Here is a 24,607-nt window from a genome sequence, read left to right as displayed (position 1 = left end):
TGCCCAGTGGCAGCGGGTGAGACAGCGGACATGCCCAGGCTGGGCATGGTCCCCAAGCACAGAGACGACGGGGGCTGGGGGGTCTGGGCGCAAGCCGTTCCCACCTCCACGTGCTTCCTGCAGCTGCTCTTCCGCCCTGCATGCCCTTCTCATCTCCTGCGTCCCTGCCGTCCCTGGCGACCTGTGCCCATGCCGCCTTCTCCAGGGAGGGTGTCCACACGCTGCCGGCTGGAATGGCCTCCCCCTCAGCCTGTGCCCCCGCCATAGCATCTCCCAGTCTGCCCCGTGCCCCGCTGCCCTGGGTCCCTCTCTAGTCAGGTCCATGATGTTTCCTGCGAGAAAACCTCAGATCCCCCCCTCCACCAGCCACGGGAGACCAGCTGCCCAGACAGGAGGGCTCCACGGCTCAGGGTCACATAGCAAATGAACACCCAGCTGGGGTATCCAGATCCGGACCATCCGGACCCCAGCTCCATCCATTTGCCTCGGAAGGGACTTTGGCCGCATCGGAGTGCAATCTCAGCAGCTGAGGTCACATGCTCACTGTGCCCTGTGTTCTGGCTATGTCACGCACATGTCACATAATCGCCAAAGAGGGGGCAGTGCCCTGAGCACCCCCTTCTCACAGACGATGAAAGAGAGGCTCGAGAGGAAGCGCGAGACCCCAGAGATCCCAGGCGGTCCCGCTCTGAACCCCGGCCCCCCTGCCCAGACCCCACACACCCTGTCCTGCTGCCCACGCGTCTCAATCCCTCTCTCTGCAGGGAGCCGCCCGGTCACATCCCGGCTCCAGTTCTGACTCAGGCCCATCCCTGGGGAGAGCAGCTTCCCAGGGGGTCAGTGGAGAAGCAGGACAGGACACGGAGCGTGGGGGTCGTGCTGAGAGCTCACATGCAAAGGTCGGGCCCTTTAGCATGTGGCTGCGGGCATGGCGCGCGCGGCGTGGAGCAGAGCGGGGGGCCGTGGCGGCGGGCGGGGCTCCGGCTTACCCACGCACTTCCTGTGTGCGTTGAGGATAAAGCCCTCGGCACAGAGCACTGTGTGGTTGACACAGTAGAAGGATCCCAGGGTGTTCACACAGAACTGTCGCCGGTTACAATCGTGAGCGCCCAGCAGGCACTCGTCTTGGTCTAGTGATAAGTCGCGGGAGGAGAAACAGAAGGGCCGTTAGACAGGTGTGGCCTCCGGTGACAGATGGGGCCCGGGGCCTCTCAGCCCGTCCATCAGCGGTCCCTCTGGGCTTTGGGCCCAAGTCTGAGTTTGTGTGGTCGAAGGATGAGGGAGCAGGAGCCCTGGTAAGGACAGGTGGCCAGCTGAAGCTCAGAGACGGCAGACAGCCTGTCTGGGGTCACACAGTGGGCGGGACCAGAGGCTGTCCCCCACCCATGCTCCGGAGACACTCCACCTCCACGGGCAGCCAGGGCAGTCACAGATGCTGGGGGCTGCAAACTTGAGGCTTAGGGGGCCAGGCTGGGGACACCCACAGGAGCAGGGGCCGAGGGGTCTCCGTGGGCACTGCAGAGCACTGCCTGCTCTGTCCAAAGGGGAATCGGGGCTGTGGGCTCTGATATCATAAAGACGGATATTACACAGACCCGAGAAAAACCTGAAATTTGGACACTTAAAAACAATTCTCGAGCTTTCACTGTTGGTCACTTGGTGGATGATTTTAAACTGGGTGGAGCCCAGCAGGACTCCCCTCCAGGGCAGGCTGCACCCACGGAACATGCTCTGCATGCACCCCCTGACCTGGACACCACAGCCTTCACCACTGGGGGCCCTGCAGAGAGAAGCGGGGGCCTGGAGGGGTAGGGACACGGGCCCAGGAGAGACACAGGTCCCGGGAGACGGGGAGCAGAGCCAGCTCAGCCCCCACCATCTGAGGGAAAGGCTTGCCAGGCACCGCCGTCTGGGCACCCTGGGCAAGTCTCCTGCCCCTTCTGGGCATGTGGATGGTTTCCGCCCACAACAGAACGGTCTCGGGCAAGCAACTGGAGGCAGGTTTTGGCTGTTGACAGGGATGGGGGTCTTTCCCAGACAGACATAACCCCCCAGGACCCCCGCCAGCGTCTCCTGAACGTGAACTAAAGCACCTCCGACACCATCGGCTCGCACTGTGCCCGCGCCACCTCCAGACACGGAGGGGCTCCAGGGAATGCTCACTGTGGGAACCATGCCCTGATGACCCCGTCTCACAGAGGGAGGGCCCAGCCCACAGGGCAGACCCCTCGCCTCGGTGCCAGACCCAGACTGAGCAGGTTCACAGGTGAGAAAGGGACGCGCTTTCAGACCCTTTCCAGCCCCATATGAAGGCAGCGTCACCGACACCCATACGCCTCTGTGATTTCTGAGAGCAGGCCCAGCAGCTGCGGCTGCCCCCGCCCCGGCCTTGCTCCCTACAGCGGCCAGTGGGAGGCACTGCCCGCTGTCCTGGCTTCACCCATGACTGGAAAAGGGGCTGTGAGCAAGAGGAGACGTGTTAGCCACTCAGCCGCGTCCAACTCTTTGCGACCCCATGGACTGTAGCCTGCCAGGCTCCTCTGTCCATGGGGATTCTCCAGGCAAGAATACTGGAGTGGGTTGCCATGCCCTCCTCCAGGGGATCTTCCCAACCCAGGACTCGAACCCAGGTCTCTTGCGTTGCAGGCAGATTCTTTACCGTCTGAGCCACCAGCAGCGCTAAAAGAAAGGTCCCACCGAGATACAGACTCGGATTGCTGGATTCAGAGTCCAGAGTGCTCACCATTACAGGGGCAAGGCAGTCACAAGCCAAGACAGGCCACTCATGCGGGGTGGCCCTCAAGGACATAGCCAGTCGGAGGTGGGTCCAGGGGGCCTCGGGCCCCTCCCCAGACCTACTGGGTCGGATCTCTGGGGCCAGGTGGCATTCTCAGGATCGGCGTGGTCCCAGGCCCCCAGGGGACCGGCTGCACGGTGAAGTTTGAGAAGGCGCACTCCCGGGAGCAGGGGGGCTGCAGTCACCCCGCGTGCCCACCGGGGCTGCACGCACAGCCGGCCCGCGGGGTGGCAGCGCTCTCGGCCGCTCCCCGTGCCGCCGGCGGTCGCGGCAGCCGCGCCTGCTCCCCGCTCTCGGCACGGCAGGGCTCGGCCCTGGACCACCTCCCCCGGCTGGGGCCGCTCAGGTGTGCGGGTGCGCGGCGGGGACTCACCTTCGCAGGACACTCCGTCCGCCATGATGGCGTAGCCGGGCAGGCAGGAGCACACAGCAGCGTCCCCGATCACCCTGCAGAGCTGCTGGCAGGGCCCGTGGTCTGCCAGGAGAGGGACGCGTCAGTCGCTCAGGCGTGTCTGACGCTTCGCGACCCCGCGGGCTGCAGCCCTGCCAGGCTCCTCTGTCCATGGGATTCTCCAGGCAAGACTACTGGAGTGGGTGGCCATGCCCTCCTCCAGGGGATCTTCCCGACCCAGGGATTGAGCCTGGGTCTCCTGCGCTGCAGGCAGACGCCTTACCGTCTGCCAGGAAACCACACGGAAGTCAGAGACCACTCAGCTCATCACCCCCGGCTCCAGCCTACACGTGGAGAGGCCAGGAGCCAGGGAACCCTGCTCCTGACCCTTTCCACGAGGTCTCCCCCCCTGCTCACACCCTGCTGGTGTCTGGGCTCTGCCACCTCTCCCCAGCCCTCCCTCAAGCACCAAGGGATGCCAGGGAGAAGGAGACAGGGAGGGAGGAGGGGAGGATGCAGAGAGCTCCCCGCGCGTCGCTGAACGCAGGCCGCAGGGTGCCCGGGCAGGTGGGGATTCTACGCTCTTGGTTTTACAGAAACTGAGGCTGAAGGCAGCTGACGGGCCGTCCGGAGGCCACACGTGCTCATCCCAGGCCGTGTCCCCCACCTCACCTCTCAGAGCACAGACAGCGAGGTCAGCCAACCCCCCAAGCAGAAGCAGCCCTGGGCAGGGCCACCTTGCTCACGCCCAGCCCCGGAGGGCTCCCCGCCCACCCGTGGCCGGGTTTACCTTCGCAGGTGTTGGGCTGCGGCACGGGCAGCGCGATGGTGTTGGGGGCTGCCTGGGGGGACTCGGGCCTCTGTGCAGACTCCTCGGCGGCCTCCGGCTTGGGGGCGCCGTCATCTGTCACAGGCAGAGCAGACACGCGAGGGGATCTCAAGTCTGCAGTCAACCTCAGGCCCTTACAGAGGTCACTTGGGGCATTCGAGTGGGGGTGGGGTCGTTTCACACACACCCCCTGCCCATCCCAAGGCAGAGGAAACGGAAGCTCAGAGAGGAACACATCTCAGGCAAGAAAGATCCATCTCACAGCTGATCAGAGTCGGGGGCAGGGAGGGGAAAGGGTCTCCAGACTCAGATGACTCTACCCTGGAAGCTGGCAGGGAGAAAAGTCCTCCTGGACCGGGTGCTGGGACCTGACCTCTGCGGGCCCCGTGCTGGGGACACAGTTTGGGGACATGCGGGCCTCCTCTGTGGCCGGGGTCCTGGCCCTGAGCTTGAATCCAGAGCGGGATGGATGGAGCTGTAGATGGAGCTCCAGGAAGGAGCCGTCTGCCTGGGCTCACAAACTGATCGCTCGGGAGCCCTGGCAACTGTGGGTTCCCACCTGTGCCTGGCGGGAGGGGCGGGACTACAACCCCCATCCCAGGAGCCCCACGCCCTGCCCCCACCACCCGGGCCCTCACCTGGGCGGCAGGTGCGGCCGTCATCCTGCAGCAAGAAGCCAGGGAAGCAGGCGCAGCGGTAGGAGCCCACGGTGTTGATGCACAGGTGCTGGCACAGCTCCCCGGGGAGCAGCAGGCACTCGTCCTGGTCGTCGCCCGGCAGGCTGTTGGGCAGCTCCGTCTCCGCGCCCAGCGACAGGGCCTCCCGGCTCGCCAACTCCGCCTCTGAAACTGGGGCGGGGGGTCCACACCCCTAATGAGAGCCAGGCCGGCCCCAGCGAGAGGCGGAGACCACACCACAGGCCCTCAGGAAATCTCATCAGGTCCTCCCCAGAACCTTCCATGTGCTCAGCTAGACAGCATGATGTAGGATGGAGGGGTGGGTGGATGGATGGTGGGTGGATGGATGGATAGATGAATGAATGGGTGGATGGATGGATGGATGGATGAATGGAGGGGTGGGTAGATGGATGGAGGGGTGGGTGGATGGATGGAGGAGTGGATGGATGGATGGATAGATGAATGAATGGATGGATGGATGGATGGATGGAGGGGTGGGTGGATGGAGGGGTGCGTGGGTGGGTGGATGGATGGATGAAGGGGTGGGTGGATGGATGAATGGGGGGATGGATGGATGGATGGAGGGGTGGGTGGGTAGATGGATGAATGGATGGACGGGTGGGTGGATGGAGGGTTGGGTGGATGGATGGAGGGGTAGGTAGATGGGTGGGTGGATGGGTAAGTGGATGAGCAGGTAGATGAACAGGTTGATGGAGAGGTGAGTGTTTGTCTTGGTGGATGGATGGAGGGGTGGGTGGATGAAAGGATGAGGGAATGAGTGGTAGAAAGATGGACCAGAGGATTGGCGGGGGCTAGGTGAAACGGATGGGTGGATGGGGAAGAAGAAGTATGGACGTGTAGGTGAAAAAGCAAATTGGAGGGTGGGTGGGTGGAGAGGGGAGGGAGATGGATGGTACGCAGTTGTGCAGAATGGATGGCTAAATAGCAAAGTGAATGAGACCACCATCTTGAAAATAATAGGAGTCTATCATGGGAAGCCACAGAAGAACTCTGTCCAGGGCAGACCTTGGGAAGGTGACCGAGGTCCCCACAGAAGGCCAGAGGACACCAGCCTTGTCGAGAAGCCCCAGCAGCTCTCGCCCATCGCCCACCAGCCCCTATGCCTGGCTTGGGGAGCAGCACCCACCTCTCCGTGGCACAGCCTCAGGCTCTGGAGGCCGGCGGACCTCGGGCACAATGAGGGGGTCTTCGCCCTCGCAGCAGGAAAGCATGACGTGGTTGCACGGGTAGCCGAGGTTGGGGTTGGACTCGCACGACTGGCCCTCGGCCCGCACGCGGAGCCCCAGGCGGCAGCAGTCACAGCATTGCTGGAGAGAGACGCACGCTCAGGGCCCAGCCTGCAGGCCTTCCCATGGCCTGAGAGCCCGCGGGACTCACGCCGGGCCCCCAGGCTCACAGGAGGGGCTGATAAACGGGAGCAAACTCCCCCTCCTCTTGTTTCTTCTGCCCAGGACGTGTTCTCCAGGGACAGAAGTGCCACCTGTCCCCAGGTCCTGCGTCTGGCTCAGCTAGTGCAAGTGCTTTGTAATAATTCATAAATGACTTCTTATGAAAAGAACTACAAGTTAACCCCTGGTCACACCCATTAACTGTCTCTATATTTACCAGCAGACTCCAATTCTATTCTGGCTCCTAAAAGACAGCACTTCCCATGGTCCCTTGAAGTTAGAGACAGCAGTCTCTGGGTGAAGTTTTCAGGAGAGCTTTTAACTGGGGTTAACTCAACTTGAAAATACATCTTTTTGCATTCCTACTTCCTCCTTTCTGGAACAGATGTGATGGCTGGAGCTCTAGCAGCTGTCTTGTGTCATGAGGTGACCTTAAAGATGGAAACTACAAGCTAAAAAGAATCAAGCAGAAATACAGAAGCTTGGGTGCTCAAAGATATTTCTAGATTCACTGTGCCAGACTGCCTGCCTCCAAAATCAAAGCCTTTAATTTGTTTAAACTACTGTGGCAGACTGATTGCAGTAACAGCCCCAGTTGTTCACTCTTCACTGTGTCCTCTGTCTTTGCAGTGTGATAGTGCAGATTCTCCTGATGAAAGAGAGGGTTCATTTCCCAGTCTCTTGCTTGTGTCTCATGACTTGCTTCAGTCAACAAGAGGAGACAGAAGTGACAGAGTGCCCTTCTGAGCCCTGGCTGCAAAAGACCTTGCACACCTGTATTCCGTGTGTTGGAGACCTGCCCAGCCACTACCTGAACAAGCCCAAGGTAGCCTGCTGGATGCTGGGACCACATGGAGCAGAGAAACACTGTCCCAGCGACAGCCATCCTAGATCTAGCCAGCAGAGCCATTGGCTGATAGCAGGTACAAACAGACCAAAAAAGAACAGAAAGCCCTGTGAGGGCAGGGAGAATTTTGTGTTGTCCATTTCTGTGCTGTTAACGCGTGACACAGGGCCCAACACACACTGGAGTTCCATCAATGTTCCCGAATGAATGGGTCCATCGGTAACTGGCGATGTTTCCTGTGTAGGTGCAGGGCGCCCCCCACGCCGCCCCCAGGAGTGGGGCCCACGGCCTGCCCACTCCCTCCGCCCTCGAGGATCTGCGGGCTCAGGCCGCGAGCCCCGGGGCAGCTTGCCTTGTACAAGGAGACGCCGCACGTGTCGTTGTCCTCGTCCCCGCAGGCCTCGCCCTCTTTGGCGCCCAACACGCCGGCCATGCAGCTCTTCTCCTTCAAGTAGGACACGCAGCAATGCTTCTGGGCCGTCCTGCAACAGAGCCACACCTCAGCCCCACCGAGCACCCCGCCCGCCAGGGACCCCGCTTCCCACCGGGGGACGCTCGGCTCAGGGAAGGGAAGCCCCGCCGAGGTGCCCTGTGGGCGCCAGGCAGCAGCCGCACGGCACATCCCCGCCCAGGGACACGAGCTCTGTTCTCAGCTTGACCAGGGTGACTCGGGCCTGGGCCCCCCGGGGCTCCGGGCTCGGTGTCCCTGACCAGGGGCGGGGGTCGGGGTCCCTGGTCCTGCCTCCAGTAACTGTAAGGCTGAGAGAGCCGATGGACCAGCAGCCAAGACAGGGGGGATGAAAAAGCAGGCTTCGGCCTTGCTTGAGGAAGGCCATGTCCCAGCAAGGGCCATCCGGTGACAGAAACGGCTGCCTATGAAGCAGTGAGGTCCCCATCACAGGAGGAATGCAAGCAAGCACTAGACCGCTAGGTTCAAGACTCATGAATACTGCATGCCCTAACTCCTAGGCAGCCCAAAAACAAAGGGACAAGGCTAGAATTTGAATGTTTCTAACAGAGGGCTTTCTAGGTGGCTCAGTGGTTAAAGAACCCGCCTGCCAATGCAAGAGAGGTAAGAGACTCAGGTTCAATCTCTGGGTCGGGGAGATCCCCTGGAGGAGGGCATGGCAACCCACTCCAGTATTCTTGCCCGGAGAATCCCATGGATAGAGAAGCGTGGTGGGCTACTGCAGTCCATGGGGTCGCACACAGTGGGACACGACTCAGCAACTCAGCACCCAGCAGACGCATGGTGGGTGGACAGCAGGAAAGGGTGTGTGTTTGTCAGATGAGCAGGCAGATTCTCTACCATCTGAGCCACGAGGACAGCAGGAAACACGGCATCTAATCCAGGTCAGTCTCCAATGAGCTGCGTGGCTCGGGGTGATTCATATGCCCTCTCTGAACCTTATGTAGCAAGAGGAGCAGGCTGGATGAGATGGTGCATCCCAGGAATAAAGAGGGGGTGAATGTCTGAGAGGACGTGCCCTGGGCCTGGCACAGGGAGGGCGTGGGTAAAAGGCTTCCTTTGCCGAGAACAACCGTCAGAAGAAGCGATCAAGGCTCAAGGCTGAGCAGGGCCCAGGAGCAGCACCTGGTGAGAAGCAGCCAGCTGCTCCCGGGTGACGGCGGGCCCGTCACCTGCTCCCAGCTGCCCACGTCTCACCGGTCAGCTGCCAGTCTGCACGGTGGGCTGGCTCTCGGGGCGTCTGGAGCTCCCCACACCTGGAGAGCGGCCGGGCAGCCACCTCTAGGCGCCTGCGGGAAGCTGATGTGGGTGCAGCGGGCTCCCGGGGCAGTGCGGGGTCCGGGGCTGAGGACACGGGCCGCGGAGCCGGCTCCCGTCCTACCTGCACACGTCATCCTCGGCGCCGCTCTCAGGGATGTCCAGGCACTCGTCGTTGTCGATGGCCCACTGCTGCCCGGCCGCGCAGCACGTCTCGATCAGGTCCTTCGTGGACACTGTGGGCGGCAACGCGGGCAGAGTCAGCACCCAGAGGGGCCCGCCGTGCCCAGGCCTGCAGGTCCGGCAGGCACGGGAGGCTGCCGGCGCCCAACCAGATCCCTGTCCGTCGCTGGGCTGGGGCCTCGCCCACCTGCTGCCACGCGGGCCGCCACCCGCCCACAGCTCGCAAGCTGCCTGGGCGGGTAAGTCCAGCCGAGGCGAGCCGACCACCAGCTGGGCGGGGTCCACGGAGCCACTCCATCCCCAAAGGGACAGCCAGGTGGAACCAGGAGTATCATTGGCTCCTTCCCTGGGCCCCGCCCTGGGCAGTTTCTCCAAACGAACCACAATGCTCCCAAGAACCTCCAACCCAGACTGTGCCTCTGAGGGACCAGATAAGATGCCAACACGTGAGGAGGGGCAGCAGCACCATCGAGGAACGTTCTCGGGGAGGACGCTTGTGACTGGGGAGGCCGGGAGGGGCTGGGGCTTGGGAGGAGGTCTTAAAGGCACAGACCTCAGGTTACAACATGGGTACCTTTTCCTACCTCAGAAGCAACATTCCCTGAATAACCAAGAACTCTGTGGACAGATACAACAGACTGTTGACAGGTTGGGAGGTGTTTTTGGAGCGTCTACGCTGACAGAGAGTTGCTCCTGAGAAATACAGTAACCTCCTAGAAATAAACATGGAAGAAACCAACCCCCAAAGTAGAGTATCTGTGAAACCAGAAAAATGGGAAACAGTGATGAATGCCAGGCACCAGCGGGAACCCTGGTGCCCTGGGGGCAGGAGAGGTGACCGCAGCAGCCAGCCCAGACGGAGACCTGGCCCCTGGGACACAGTTAGACACGTCAGCGTCCCGGGCCCAGCGGCCCTGCTCCCCGTGTCTATGGCAGGACAGTCGTCATCGCCCAGACCCACATTCCACCAGCAGGAGGACGTTCCCTGCAGTGAGGCTTAGGGAAGCGGTGGGGAGGCAGCCTGAGTGCTCGTCACTGTGGGAGTCGTGAACAGAACATGCAGACGTCCTCCACGGAGGACCCCACGGCTGTCAGAAACAGCAGACGAGGTGTTTCCAGGACACTGCACCTGGACACGTATACACACGGAGACAGGGAGCGGCGTGGAACAGGGTGCTGAGCGGGAACAGGAGCTGGAAAGACTGCGTGAAAATTACCAATGTACCCTGTGCGCGAACACACAAACGCAAAAACAAACCCAGACAGACGGAAGAGAACCGCTGCCCAGGGTGACAGAGAGGGAGAGCTGGCCACGGGGAGAGGGGACCAGTTCAGTTCAGGCGCTCAGTCATGTCCGACTCTTTGCAACCCCACAGACCGCAGCACGCCAGGCCTCCCTGTCCATCACCAACTCCCGGAGCTTGCTCAAACTCATGTTCATCAAGTCGGTGATAAACGGGAATAAATAAGGAAATAAAACAAGAGAGAGTCTTGGTAAGATGATATGGAACCAGGAAATGAGGAAGGTAATTAATGCAACCCTTTGCCTCCCAGGTCTGAAAACAAATGACATTCAAAGGTAAAGCCCAACTTGGACGCCTACGTATGTGCTGAGGACAGCACGGCTTCAGAGAATCACTTTGTACCTGGGTCCACACCTCGGGGCCGCCATCTACAGTCACCTCTCCTCCCTGAGACTCAGCGCCCTGCTCTGTTATGGAGACCCACAGCGGCACAGCCACCAAAGCCCAGAGGACCTCTAAATGTCTTTGAGCGGTTCACATAACGCAGCAGGGCAGAGGAAGACAGGCAGCAAGGCATGTCAGCAGCCTGCAAGGTTCCGGGAACAGAGAGCTCACTCAGAGCCATCTGCGTCACTGGCTTAGCGTGCATTTCAAGTCACTGAGCTGTTTTGAGTTTCAATTTCCCTTCTGAAAGCAGGGGGAATAAGCTTCGACACCAACCTGAGGCACCAGGAGGAATGCAAAACATTCTTGAAAATCAGTGTCTACCAAAACAAGTAACAAACATCACATCCAGTGGTGAAACGTTAGACAGGTGCCCCACTGCAGGCAGAAATACGACAAAAGTATCTACTGACACTCCTGTTTCACGCTGAGAGATGCTAGCAGACACAATAAAGCAAGAAAATAAAAAAGAGGCAGCAGAAATATCAGAAGACATGACTGTCATTCTCTGCAGATGTCATGGTTTCACTTCTCTAGAAAATCCAAAGGAATCAATGTTAACACAGTACTAACATGAATACTAATTATTATTATTATTTGGTAGAAAAAAATCAACACATACAAGTTAGTGGCTTTACCATACACCAGTAACCATTAAATAGAAAAGGTAAAAGAAAAAAAGTCCCACACTAAAAAGAAAGGAACCTGGAAATAAATCTATAGTAAACACACTAAATCCATGTGAAGAAAAAAAATCGCCTAATAGGTAAGAGCCAACTCAGTGGAAAAGACCTTGACTGAAGGCCAAAGGAGAAGGGGGGCAGAAGGGGATGAGACGGCTAGATAGCATCACCAACTCAATGGACATGAATTTGAGAAAATTCCAGGAGAAAGCGGAGGAAGAGGAGTCTGGCATGCTACAGTCCAGGGGGTCGCAGAGAGTCGGACACAACTCAGCGACTGAACAACCACCATAGCTGTAACCATCTACTGTGTTAGAATATACACTAGGTATTTAGAGGAGAAGTAAATACCGTAAAGATGTCCATTTTCCTTTACTTGATCTACAACTTCAGTGGAATCCCAGACTTCCAAAATAGTTCGTCATGAAATTTACCAAGTTGATTCTAAAATTCATCCCAAAGAGGACAAGTCTTAAGAATACCCAAGAAAATTCATGAAAAGAAATAAAGAGGAGCACACCTTAAAGTTTTAATAATTAAAAAGACAATGAGATGCATGCAGCAGAATAAAATTCAGAAACAGAACTATGTGTCTGTGGGAATTTAGTATATGATAAAGGTGGCGTTCACACCCAGTGGGGAAAGGATGGAATATCTGGTGTTGGTATCTACCCCACATCACACACAAAGACAAATTCCCCATCTGTAAGGGCAGTATTTGAAGAAAACCTACAGAAATAACTTTAGGATAAAGAGAGGCTTCTTCAGAAATAAAATCCACCAAATTAAATTGGACTCTTACCTCACACCATATACCAAAGCCAACTCAAAACAATTTACTCAAACCATACAACTCCTAGAAGAAACCACAGGGGAGAAAGATCCTTAACACTGGTCTTTGCAACAAATTTTTGGTAATGACACCAGAAGCGCAAGCAACAGCAGCCAAAATCAATGGACTATGTCAAACTAAAAAGACTCTCTACAACAAAAGAAGCAATCAATAAAATGAAAAGACAATCTACGAAATGGGAGAAAACATTTAAAAACCAGATATGTGATAAGAGAGTTAACAAGAAATATATAAGGAACTCATACAAGTCAACAGCAAACCAAAAATTATTTTAAAAGTAGGCAAAGGACCAAGAGAGACAGTTTTCTAAAGACGTGACGTGGACAAGAGGTAGGTGACAACGTGATAACGTCACTCGTCATCAGAGAAACGTAGTCAAAACCACGACGCGCTATCCCCGCACACCCGATACGGTGGCTGTTACATCATCAAAACGCGAAGAGACGGGGGTGTTGGTGAGGACGTGAGGAAAAGGGAGAACCTCCTACGCTGCCGGTGGGGATGCAAGCTGGGGCAGCCACTGTGGGCGCAGGAGGAGCCACCTCGAAAAAGGGCTCTCGTCTATGCCACCTCTGGGCATTTATCTGAAGGGAACGGAAGCACGGACTCAGAGATTCATGCATCCCCACGTTCACGGCAGCACTGCTTACAAAAGCCAAGACGCAGAGGCAACCTGAGTGTCCATCAGCGGGTGAATAAAGAAAACACGACACACACCCACACACACACCCACACACACAGGAGCATTACTCAGCCATAAACAAGAAGGACATCCTACCATCTGCAGCGACGGGGCGGACCTTCAGAGCACTACACTACGTGAAGTAAGTCGGATAGAGAAAGATAAATACTGTGATATCACTTACATATGGAAGCTAGAAAAGCCAAACGCACAGAGATAGAATAGCGCGGTCGCCAAGAACTGGGGTGGGGTGGTGAGGGGAGCAGTTAGAGGAACAGAGAGATGTTGGTCTAAGGACACAAGCTTCCAGTTATCAGACGAGTAAGTTCCAGGATCTAACGCATAGCACGGTGCCTATAGTTACCAGCCGTGTTACACACTGAATGCTCCTATGAGAGTAGATCTGAAATGTTCTCAGCCCAAACAAGCACAAACCATGGGAACTATACAAGCCGGCGGATATGTTAACCAACCTTCCTGTAATAATCACTTCACTACTTACGTGTGTATCGAAGCATCATATCGTACACCTTAAATCCATGCAATATTATAGAGCAATTATATCTCAATAATCAAACCAGTCCATCCTAAAGGAACTCAGTCCTGAATGTTCATTGGAAGGACTGACGCTGAAGCTGAAGCTCCAATACTTTGGCCACATGATGCGAAGAGCCGACTCATTGGAAAAGACCCTGAAGCTGGGAAAGGTTTAAGGCGGGAGGAGAAGGGAACGACAGAGGATGAGATGGTTGGATGGCATCACCAACTCGATGGACATGAGTTTGAGCAAACCCTGGGAGATGGTGAAGGACAGGGAAGCCTGGCGTGCTGCAGTTTGTGGGATCACAAAGAGTTGGACACGACTCACAGACTGAACAACAGTAAAGCTAGGGAAAAAAAGAAAATACAATCCACAGGCAAAAAGGAAAACCTTCATCCAAGCAACCGGATAAAAGTTGAAGTCACCTGATGGTAAAACACAGCCCCAATCTTATTACATCACTCACTTTCCCGTTTCCTCACAGCGCTTATCACGATGTGAAACCCTCTTGTTATTTATGAGCTTCCTTTTCCACTTGTCTGTCTCGTCCCCTCAGAGCAGGGACCTGAGTCTCTGTGGCCCCTGAGAGTGATACCATCACCCACACTCCATCCTCTCCCATCACACTCCAGGCACATGGGAGTCGCTTGAACACCTCTGGTGGTGGGGAGCTCACTCCACACAGGCAGCTTGTCCCGGTCCGCCCAGCTCGGCACACAATGTCCTTTCTTTCACTGGACTGAATTCTTTCTTCTTAAGCCTTCTCCAAGACGGCCTTAAAGATTAGCAGATTGCAACAGACCCCTGGGGCTCAGCCAGATGGCAGGAGACGGGCGCCTTATCAGGTTAACACTAACGGCTGGAATGCACGCAGGTCCGGCCACAAGCCAGGCGGGAGTCAGGCACTTTGATCTCCACAGGCATTTATTACAGGTGGGAACCGCTGTCAGGCCCACTCGAGATCAGGCGGGGAGCTGGGCGTCCCATGCCTCAATTTCCCCTCTCCGGCCTCAGCTTCTGCACTTGGGCGCTTGGGCAGCTTGATGCAGCCAATCCTGGAGGCCCTTGTCTGCGAATCTCAGAGCCAGCCCGGGAGGAGGCTCTCTGCCCTGTGGACAGAGCAGGCTCCCTTCCTGACCCCTGCCCCCCCTGCACCCCCAAGCAGACGCCAGGTCCCAGCCCGCACTTGGCAGCCTTCCCACCATTCTCTCCTGGCCTTCCCCACGCTGGCTTCCCCCCTTTCTCACACAAAGGAACTCAGGGGCGTGACCCCTGAGGCCGGGAGGGCCACCCACTTGGAGCTGGTGGGGGATCAGCTCGGGGGCCCAGCCTGGTGCTGCCCGGCACCGTCCACGGTATGGGAGCGGGAGGCAGGGCCAGCAAAGCCCACCAGGTGTGGACCCGGCTCCTCGTCCAGAGCCCAGCACCCCCAGGCCCCCCGCCCCCCCATCACCCCTCTGAGGTCGCAGGCTTCGTCTCTCTCGGGGTCTTTTTATGCTCCTGGGCACGAAGCCCACACAGTTCCAGCCGCAGGGCTCTTCCGTCCGTCCACACCCTGGTTGCTGAGCTCATCCGGGCTCGCTCCCGCACACACGTGGCTGAGCGAGCACCCCGGGGCCCCCCCGGCGCCCCCACGGCCAGGATCTGTCCAGTAACTGACTTTCCCCGGACCACCTCTCCCCGGGTCGTCCCTGCGCCAACCTCAGGACCCTCGTGGACTCCCCACCCCCTGCCCCTGCCTGCAGTGACCCCTGTTCTGCTTCCTGTCTCTGAATCTGTGGCCAGGAGAAGCTGGACATGAGGGCAGGTCCATGCGGTGCGAAGGCGCGCACGGCACCCACATGCGAAGACACAGCCTCGAGGGAGCCGCCGTCACGGCCAGACACTGAGCTTCCCCTCAGGGGACGCTCCAACACCCAGATGAGCAGAGTGCCCGCTGAGGCGGCGACCGGGCAGGCGGGCAGGGCGGCCGCAGCTTCTGCCCCCACGGCTGATGCTGTGGTGGGTGGTACCCGCCTTGAGCCCTTCCGCCACCGTCCAGCAAGTGCCCCATGCTCTACTCCCCTCACAAACACCCCGTAACAAAGCCATTACTGGAAAAGATCCTCTGGCTAGAAAATTCTCAGACTGAAGATGCAGAGAGTCTTGAAAAACTTTGTCCCCAAAAGTGCCACAAGCGACACACCAAAGACCAAGTGTGATAGGATTCTCCTTACACAGAGGATTCTACTTACATAGGATTCTACTGCCAGAGACAGAAAGCAGAAGAGGTTACTGATGGTGGAGGGGGAAGGGGGGGTCAGTGTTTCACGGGGACAGAGCTTCCGTTTGGGAAGAAGAGAATACGCTCAGGAGCTGGACGATGTGGAGGGTGGTGATGGTTACATAATGGGGGGACACAGCTAACGCCACTGATGCGTCCATTTAAAATCAGTTACACGCCCAGTGCTACGCGATGTGTCGTTTACCACAACAGAAATAAAGTAACGCACGGCCGCGTAAAAACCAAGAAGTGATGCAGCGCCTCCCCTCTGGGAAATCTAACAGCTCACAGGTCTACAGGGGGCACTCACGTGCAAGTCCCGGACACCAGCTGCCCCGCAATGCATGACAGCAAAGACGCAGACCCAGCCAACCCCACCAACAGGGCAGCGATGGAACAGCTGGTGTCATGACTGCCACATCGCACACAAGCGTCAAAAAGGACACGTTCGGTGTTAGATCTTCATGCAACTCCGTGGAGCAATTTCCCAATAGACGACAAAGAGTGAAGAAGACAGGCTTCACGCTGAGCAGTGTCTGGTAAGCCACTGCTGACCTCTTCAAACCTGGGACAGAGGAGCCTGTCAAAATCCCACGGACAGAGGAGCCTGGCGGGCTACAGTCCATGAGATCGAAGAGAGTCGGACATGGCTTAGCACGACTTTAAAGGGACATGGACACACATGGAGGGTTTCAGGAAGGCATAAGAGTGCGCGCCCCAGCGAGGGGCCTGGCCCTGGCGAGGAGGCAGCACCCTGTCATTCACTGTCTGCCTCTTTTGTGCTTTTTATGTGTTTTCCTTATCACAGGCAGGTATTGCCTATTGAAGAAAAGTGCTGTTATAAAAAAGACCCTGAGCTTCTGGGGACTCTAACCTCCTTTGATCACAGGAAATGGGGGGGGGGGGGGAGGCTAGAACAATCCAGCCTGGAGGTCGTGACCCCTCCAGAGGGTTCCCTCTCCCAGACAGCAGAGCCCTAGAGAACGGTGGCTTTGGAAATGCTGCAGAAAAATGTCCACCTGCGGGGTGATGGGCGGCCACCTCCACCAGCGCCCTGTTTGGACAGGATGTTTGTGGGGCCTGAGCAAACAGCCCCGGGGGATGCTGCGGCTCCGATGTTCCGTGTTCTTGGGGGGAGGGGTCACCTGCAGGCCCTGGCTGTGCCTAAGGCCTTTCACAACGACTGAAGATGGACAGAGAAACAGGACTCTGAGCGCTTTCTTCCCGCCCCAGGATCCCGGACACGATGGCTGAGAACCAGCAGGAGTGGTTGGGCTGAGCCCAGCTGCCAGGCCCAGGCCATCCAGCCCCTCAGAGATGCCTCCATCCCTCACCCAGGGCAGGAGGGCCCCCAGCACCGCCGACCCCCCACTGCACCCCTCACCGCCTAGCTTCCCTAGGGATGCCCACTGACTCCCTCCCCCCACCTGAGTCAGCACCCCACCCACCGGCTGACTACCCCAGCCTGACCTGGGAGGTGCCTGGCCTCCCCGGCTGACCGGCTAGATCTCTGGCCTGGCGGGCGCCAGCCTGCAGCCACGGCCCCCTCCTTCCAGCCCTAGGAAGAGGGTCCTCTCCCCAGCCCCGTTTTAGAGGTGAGCGGACAGCAGTCCAACCACACGCCCAGCCAGGGGCAGTCAGGCAGCCAGACAGCAAGTTCCCAAGGGACTCCAGTAACTCAGGGCAGTGTGCAAAGACAGCTTGACCACGGGACAGAAAAGGGAGATCAGAAAAAACCTACTCACACGCACCTGATCCTGACTAAGGAAGCACTGCAGTGGGGGCGGCGGGGAGACGGGCTTCTCAACACCCAGACTGGGGGCAACTGAACATCCATTTGAATCAAGACAGTAAATAAACACAAGATAGAAAGCCCACAGATAAACCCACGCACCCATGGGCACCTTATCTTTGACAAAGGAGGCAAGAATAGACAACGGGGCAGACGGTCTCTTCAGTGAGTTAGTGCTGGGAGAACTGGACAGCGACGTGTAGAAGAGTGAGATGAGAACACTCCCTAACACCACACACAAAGATAAACTCAAAATGGATTAAAGACCTAAATGTAAGACCAGAAACTATAAAACTCTTGGAGGAAAACATAGGCAGAACACTCTATGACATAAATCACAGCAAGATCCTCTATGACCCACCTCCTAGAGTAACGGAAATAAAAACAAAAATAAACAAGTGGGACCTACTTAAACTTAAAAGCTTTTGTACGGAAAAAGGAAGGAATTTTGACTCCTCCTCACGCCACCCAGAGAAACACACGAGATCTAATGTGGACGGTGAAGTAAGTTAAAAGATCCAGAATGCAACAAAGGAAAATATTTTCATGACTCCAGGGTAGACAAAGATTTCTTGAAAAGGGCAAAAAATACGTTACCATAAAAGTAAAGATCAATAAACTGCATTTCACTAAACTGAGACGTCTTCATTTCTCAGAAGACAGCATCTGCAATGTGCCGATCAGAAAATGTCATCATGAGAGTGGAAAGAAAAGTCAGGGAATGAGATGAGGCATTTGTGACCCAGCTGAAGATGTATCCTCGGAACATCTCAAGAATTCCTAGACCCTGGCAAGACGCAGAAACTAATTTAGAAACAGGCAAGGAACAACAAACCACGCGACAGTAACATGAAAACGTGCTCAACGTCATCAGACGCGAGGGAATGCAAATCAGAACCACCGCGAGACTCCAGCTACGAGGCCACCAGGATGGCGATGATGAAACAGACAGACCACATCCAGTGTCGGCAAAGACGGGGGCAGCTGGAGCCCTGCTCAGGGCTGGCGGGGACAGAAACCGGTGACACTCTGGAAAACCGGCAGGGTTGGCCACGGCTCCGAAGCAGCAGTTCCTCTGCTGGGTGAACACCCTTCAGAAACACCCAGAATGTCCACAGCCATGGTCCTCACCACGGTTGCTCACCAGAAACAGCCCGAACCTCCATCCGCACCGGGACAGATCAATAAACTATGATTTATCCCTACGACGAGTAATGAAGAGCAGCGTTTTAAAATGAATTACTGCTACACGCAGCAGTCTGGATGACTCTCAAACACACGGTCCTGAGCTCAAGAAGTTAAACGCAAGCGAAATCGTATCATATGGTTCCCATTACACACAGTAAATTCAAGAATAGGCGGGAGTCATTGATGGTGATAAGTCAGCCTTGTGGCTTCCATGGTGGGGGTGGGGTGGGGGGACGGGGAGCAGAATTGGCCGAGAAGGGGCACCGGGAAGATTCTGGAGCGCTCGAGACGTTTTGAGTCTCAATCTGGGTGGAGCTGCCTGGAACCTACTGAGCTTTTTTTGTGAAGATCCGTGTGCTTTACAGATGTAATACTTTATAAAACTATATAGTAAGACATAAAAAAGTTTTAAGGGAGTACTATTAAATTAATCTAGATGAAAAGATGCTCCAGACCCTCTACGGTATTCTTTTAATAAAAGCTTCCAGAAAGAAGGAAATTCAAGAAATAAAACAACATGAACCGGAAAAGATCTCATCGTCCCTGATTAGACACTACTTTACAAAACGGACTGGAGGCGACACTGTGGGGACCCCCGGAGAAGCAGTAACACAGTAGGGCACTAGCAACTGTGTGAGGTGGAGGACCACAGCACGCAGCAACGTATCGAGAGACGTCTTTATTTCTCAGTTGCAACAAGCTGTGCCAGACTGAACCGGGTCCATCACACACGCGTGTGCACGTTGTAACTGAAACCAGAGAAAGAAGAACAAGCCCCGGACAATTACGGGACTGAGACTTCTTTCCCGAGCCCAGGCCACTTCAAGGGTCTGTCCCAGCTGCCTGGTGGGGGCTGCAGTCGCAGGTGGCACTTGAGATGCTCTCTGCTGTGGCTGGCAGAGCCACGGTTACTTGCAGGCTCTACGGTGGGTTTTGTTGATGTGGACGGGCCGTGTCAGGCTTCCGGCCAGTCCTGGGAAACTCTGGAAGGTGCTGGGGGGTGGTCGGATGACCAGTACAAGTCCTACCCTCCCAGCCTCCCAGGGAATAGGGGTGTGAGTCTGTCATGGGCATTTTAAAGGGCCAGGGCTGTTGGTACCCTCACTATCGATAGGAAGCCAACGCCCTGGAAAAAGAGAAAAGCCGCCCCGATCCGGGGCCGGGCAGACACTCCTGAGAGGCTCTGCTCTGTTCAAGAGGGGCGCGCGGCCCCGGCACCGCGGTCAGCGGATGCCACCCCAGAAAGGGCCACCGGGCACAAGGAACCTGCAGGCAAATGCTGACAAACGCAACGGGACCAGCCTCGTGTTCTGAGAAGATACTTTCCCAGAAACAAGGACGGAACAAAGGGACCCAAGCACTCGGACGTTGGAGTGGACAGCGCACGCCCTAAGAATGAACGAGTCACCGGGAGATAAGTCTAGAAGCAGACCACTGCAAGCCTCTTTCTGACGCAGGGCACGTGACCGAGGCGGGATGCCCATGAGAGTGGCCTTCGTCTGGAAGGAGACCCAGGCTCACCTCGGCCACCAGCCAGCCCACCCCCTGCCGAGGCTCCTGGTGGCTCCAGATGTGGGGGCACTCCTGCTGCGCTTCTAGAGGCTTCTGCAGACCCCCGTACCCCAGCACAGGCCTGCAGTGTAACTCACACTGCAGAAAAACCAAGACATCCGACACAGACTCCGTTCCTCCTTAGAAAGAACTGTGAACTCGCTCTTGTTCATTATGAGCTTCAGAAACGGCCGCTACCCGAGACGGTGCTTTGGCTCAAACTAGAGTCTGATGGCATTCCGGTTCTTGGGATAGCTTTTCGTTTTATAGACGAAACCTTGTAAACGGCATCATTGTATTTTCCTGTTCTTTCCAGATAGTTTAATTACCAGTTCATCGTACATGCACACAGTTTAATAAGAGAAGATGTTTATCTATAAGGCAATTTGGGTTTTCCCCAGCCAGTATTTACTCTAAGAGAAATGTAAATATAATTTCAACTTCCATCTTAATAAAACTGACTTGTCAAAAACATTAAAAAAAATCACATAAAAAACTGGACAAGTTTTTTTCTGTTCTGAGATGCAAACGGAAAGCAGGGCATCAGCAGAGTGGTGGAAAGTCCTGCCTGGGGAGGGGGCGGCGGGCACCCTGGGGTCCGTCCTCAGATGAGGCAGTGGGGTGGGGGTGGGGGGCGCATACTGGGCAAGCTCTGGGGCTGCAAGGTTTCCAGAGTTCCCAAGTGGGATGCCACTGGGCCAGGCTGGGGTCCTTCCGGAACCAAGTTCCCAGGGACCCCGCCCAGCGACTTTCCATTTCTCATAACCCATACACGTGGCCGACCCGATCTAGATCTTGGCCAGATCTCTTCCCCACCCCACCAGCTAACATCTCCATCCTTTGTCCCCATCCCTGGCAGTCTGCAGTATCTGGCGAATATTCAAAGTGAAGGGGCCCGGGAGAGATGGGTAAGACTCCCACCCCCACTGAGGACCCTAAACCGGACGTCACTGGGAGCGGAGCTGGGAAGTCAGAACCCTGCTCTGCCTCCCACGGGCTGAGCCACCGCAGACAACACCCTCAGCCTCTCTGTTCCGGGTTCCAGGCTTCGGGGGCCAGGCGGTGATGGACAAGGAATCACAGGACCTTCCCTGAGCGACCACCCACCACCCCCGAGGCCGCCTGCCTCACCAGGTGGGGCCAACTTGGCAGGAAAGAAACCGGCCGGCCGCTCCCCTCTCTGAGCGTCTCCATCTCTGGCCCAGGCCTCCGCTCCGACTCCCGCAGCTCCGCCACCCGCAAGCCGCCCTGGCCCACCAACTGGGGGGTGCCGGTCTCAGGAAGCACATGCCACTCCCGGGCTGGGAGGCGGCGTCCAGCTGGCCCTGATGCCACCAAACCTGCCACCTAGCACCATGCGTCCCAGACCCACCGCCCAGCCTGCTCCCTGCAGACGGGCCGGGTCCCCGCTCGGGCACGGCCGCCTCCGCCTAAGGTCACAGCCCCCTCCAGGCCGGCGGTGACCGCTCCCACTGCAGTGCCCTCACTCTGTAGCCCCCTCGGTCACCCTCTCCAGGAGCCTAGAGCCTGTTTTCTGGACTTGGATTCCGCTGGGCCGGGCGTCGGAGCTTTGGGGACCCCACCCTCTGAGCTCGCTGTGAAGTCTGCCAGGCCCCCTGCCAGCCTGTGTGTCCCAGACATATAATTAGGGGCAGTTGGCGCTCTGTGAGTCTAAACCACGGCAGCAAGCTGGTGCCCACTGCACGCTGTGCTGGGGCCTTGATATACATTTACAGATCTGCAGACTTGATTCACAATTCCAGATCCGAGGCATCTTTTGGAAAATCTAAACTGAGAGGTCATGCCTCCTCATCCCCCCTCATTCTGCAGCACTCTGGAGCTGGGGACCTGGAGCCTCGATCTTCTGACCACGGGGAGAACCACCCCACCCAGGCCAGGCAGCTGGACGAACCCCAGGAGGCGCCATCGGCGGTCGGTCGGCAAACATCCGCTTCACCGCCCTCAGCGACCCCAAACGTGGACTTCACCTCCCTGTGCCTCAGGCGCCTCGGCTCTGACATGGGGACAACGGCCCCCCACGCCACGGGTGTCCCGGGCGGTAACACCCCAATCGATAAACGTCCAGGGAGGACCGCAGCGTCTGCCACGGGACACGCACGCGGCCCGACCGAGGCTGAAGGAGGGGACGCTCCCCGTTTCTGGGATGTGAGTCCCAGGGCCAGGCTGTGCCACTGAAAGTGGGACCCCCCTCCACCGCCCCAGCACAGGGGCTGAGTCCGTGGGCGGGCACTGGAACGAAGGTGCAGTGCAGAGGCCAGCCCAGTGGGGAGTGCGGGGGTGGCCTCTACACATCTGGGACGGCTGGAGGGACAACCAGGGGCGGGAGCAGGCAGAAAGCCGCTGAAGGCCCCCAGCCAACCCTACGAGACCCAGCCCCTTTGCCTCTTCACCAGAGGGACAAGTCCTGGCCCCAGAAAAGGCCACATCTGTTCACTTAAGCAAAAACAAACCCGCAGCCCACCGCCCAGAGTGCCAGGCCCTGGGGCAGGGAAAGAACGGGGCTCAGGCCACGCAGCCACTCTGGGTGGGCGGTCATCCCCTCTCTCCTCCGGTCAGGGATCCTCGGTGGGGAGAGCTTACCCATTCGTCTCACCGATGCCAACACTGAGGCTCAGAGAGGGTGCGTCCATCACCTGAGGTCACACAGCCAGAGCCTCAGAGGCAGGGTCCACACCCAGGGACTCGCCCTCGGAGGGCCAAGCTGGCTCGTGGCCAGCACAACTTGGCCCCCACGCCCGACTTCCCTGCGCGGAGACCCCGGAGCAGGCAGGGAGGGCCCAGTAGACCCCTGGTCCACGCACAGCTGACCTTGGCTGGATGGAAGCTCCTCCTGGAGGCCCCAGACACTGAAGTACCTGGGGGCCCGAGGCTGCACAACCCCGGCCCCGCCTGCAGGAGGCACTGGAGGATGACAGGGCTGACACTCCCCCGGGGAAGCCCGCCGCCCCCACCTCTGAGCTGCAGGTCACGGGGGCACCCGGGCTCTGGAAGGTTCGGGGCGCAGGAGGCCCAGGGGGCTTGGCTCAGCCTTGGGAGAGTCACTCAGTGGGTGAACGGGAAGCAGTCTGGAGCTCAGCGGGGCTGCCCTCCCAGTGGAGCGCCCAGGACACCGGCGTGAGGGCAGCCTGCAACGCGGCAGACCCCCGCAGGCGGCACCAGCTTCCTCCCAGCTGAGAACGTGCTCTAGCAGGCAGCCCTCAGGAAGCCCACCGTACAGACGAGAAGCGGTTTGCCTGAAGTCACACAGCCCCCAGAACGTCCATCAGGAGGGACCCTTGAGCCCAGGCCGGCGCCCTGCCCGGCGGGCAGCAGACGTGGAGAAAGCGGTGGCTGAGCCAGTTCCGAGCCTGGTCTCAGAGTCCCCGTGCGCGTCTCATCTTTCCCTGGGAGCCCTGTTTCCACGACAGGAACGAACGTGTGGGGCGGAGGCAGCCGCCCTGGTGGGGGCCGTCCTGAAACAACCACTCCCAAAGCACCCACTCCCAGCGGCCACGCCCAGCCTGGGGCAGCGAGCCGGGCCAACCCGTGGTCTTGGGATCGGCAAGAAATGCCTACGGTGCACCACAGAGGTTCCGCGGCCGCCCGCCACTCACACTATTGTGGCAACAGACCACACATTCATTCATTCCGTGACTGAGGCACGTCCCCCGCAGGAAGGACCGTCACCGGTTTGGTGAGACGGCAGAGGGACCACCCCGCACCCCACGCGGGGCTGGCAGACGTGTAGGCAGACCCCCCGGGGGGCCCTCGGCCGAAGCTCGGGAGACAGGGGGTCGTGCACACACCAGCGGTCCTGAGGGACACGTCCCTCCAGCCGAGGCGCAGGCATCCCCCAGCCCTGCACAGCGTTCCCCTAGACGCCCTTCAGCATCCGACACAGATCGGACGTGTTCTCACGGCTGGCTGTGGGCATCCCCTCCCACAGGGTGGAAGGCCCGGGAGGGGTGCCAACTTCATTCACTTGTGATCTCAGCTGTCTCTCTGGTACCTAGAATTGTGCAGGAGGCACTCAGAAATATCTGCTGACTCAGTAACCTGGGGAAACAGGCGTTCTCGAACACGGCAGGTGTGAGGACCGTCTGGTACCGACGGTGGAGGGGAGCTGGCAGGCGCCGGTCAGAAGCACACAGCCCACGGTCTCTCCAGCAGAGCCCATGGCAGCCGGCCGGCGCCTCCCTGGAGAAGAGCGTGCAGGCGGCCATCAAAACACAGGTGCGGCATGTGCAAAGTGGCCCTCCCCGCAAGGGTCCAGACGGGAGACAAGCCCACAGCCCTTGGCAGGGGAAGGAACCACCATGGGCTCTGTCCTCACCATGGGGTGGCTCTCAGCCACAGAAAGCGCCAACCGCGGCGCCCACAGCCCACGAGCCTGAAAGTGCTGTGCTGAGCGCAGGTCGGCAGCCCAGACAGCGGACCACACGGCCCCGTTTACAAAACCCCCAGAGCTGTCTGCGGTCAGGGCAGCGGTTCTGGGGAAGGACACAGA

The 24,607-nt window shown here is 57.9% G+C and overlaps 1 protein-coding gene across 2 annotated transcripts in view; it reads right to left on the bottom strand.

The window, feature by feature from the left end:
* Positions 1-24,607, bottom strand: part of FBLN2 (fibulin 2) — a 65,061-nt gene that overhangs the window by 13,127 nt on the left and 27,327 nt on the right. The window contains exons 3-9 of one of the 2 annotated variants that reach the window (XM_043442657.1): positions 8,801-8,912; positions 7,303-7,432; positions 5,842-6,022; positions 4,656-4,865; positions 3,979-4,092; positions 3,171-3,272; positions 990-1,130 (exon numbers count right to left, since the gene is read on the bottom strand). In XM_043442657.1, coding sequence (XP_043298592.1) covers positions 990-1,130; positions 3,171-3,272; positions 3,979-4,092; positions 4,656-4,865; positions 5,842-6,022; positions 7,303-7,432; positions 8,801-8,912 — 990 coding nt within the window. The remainder of the gene's footprint in view (positions 1-989; positions 1,131-3,170; positions 3,273-3,978; positions 4,093-4,655; positions 4,866-5,841; positions 6,023-7,302; positions 7,433-8,800; positions 8,913-24,607) is intronic. The other variant, XM_043442658.1, reaches the window with a different exon arrangement.

This window comes from Cervus canadensis, chromosome 22, assembly GCF_019320065.1.
Source record: "Cervus canadensis isolate Bull #8, Minnesota chromosome 22, ASM1932006v1, whole genome shotgun sequence".
NCBI lineage: Eukaryota > Metazoa > Chordata > Mammalia > Artiodactyla > Cervidae > Cervus > Cervus canadensis.
Note: the sequence above shows the minus strand (reverse complement) of the source record. Positions and strands in the feature narration are given on the sequence as shown.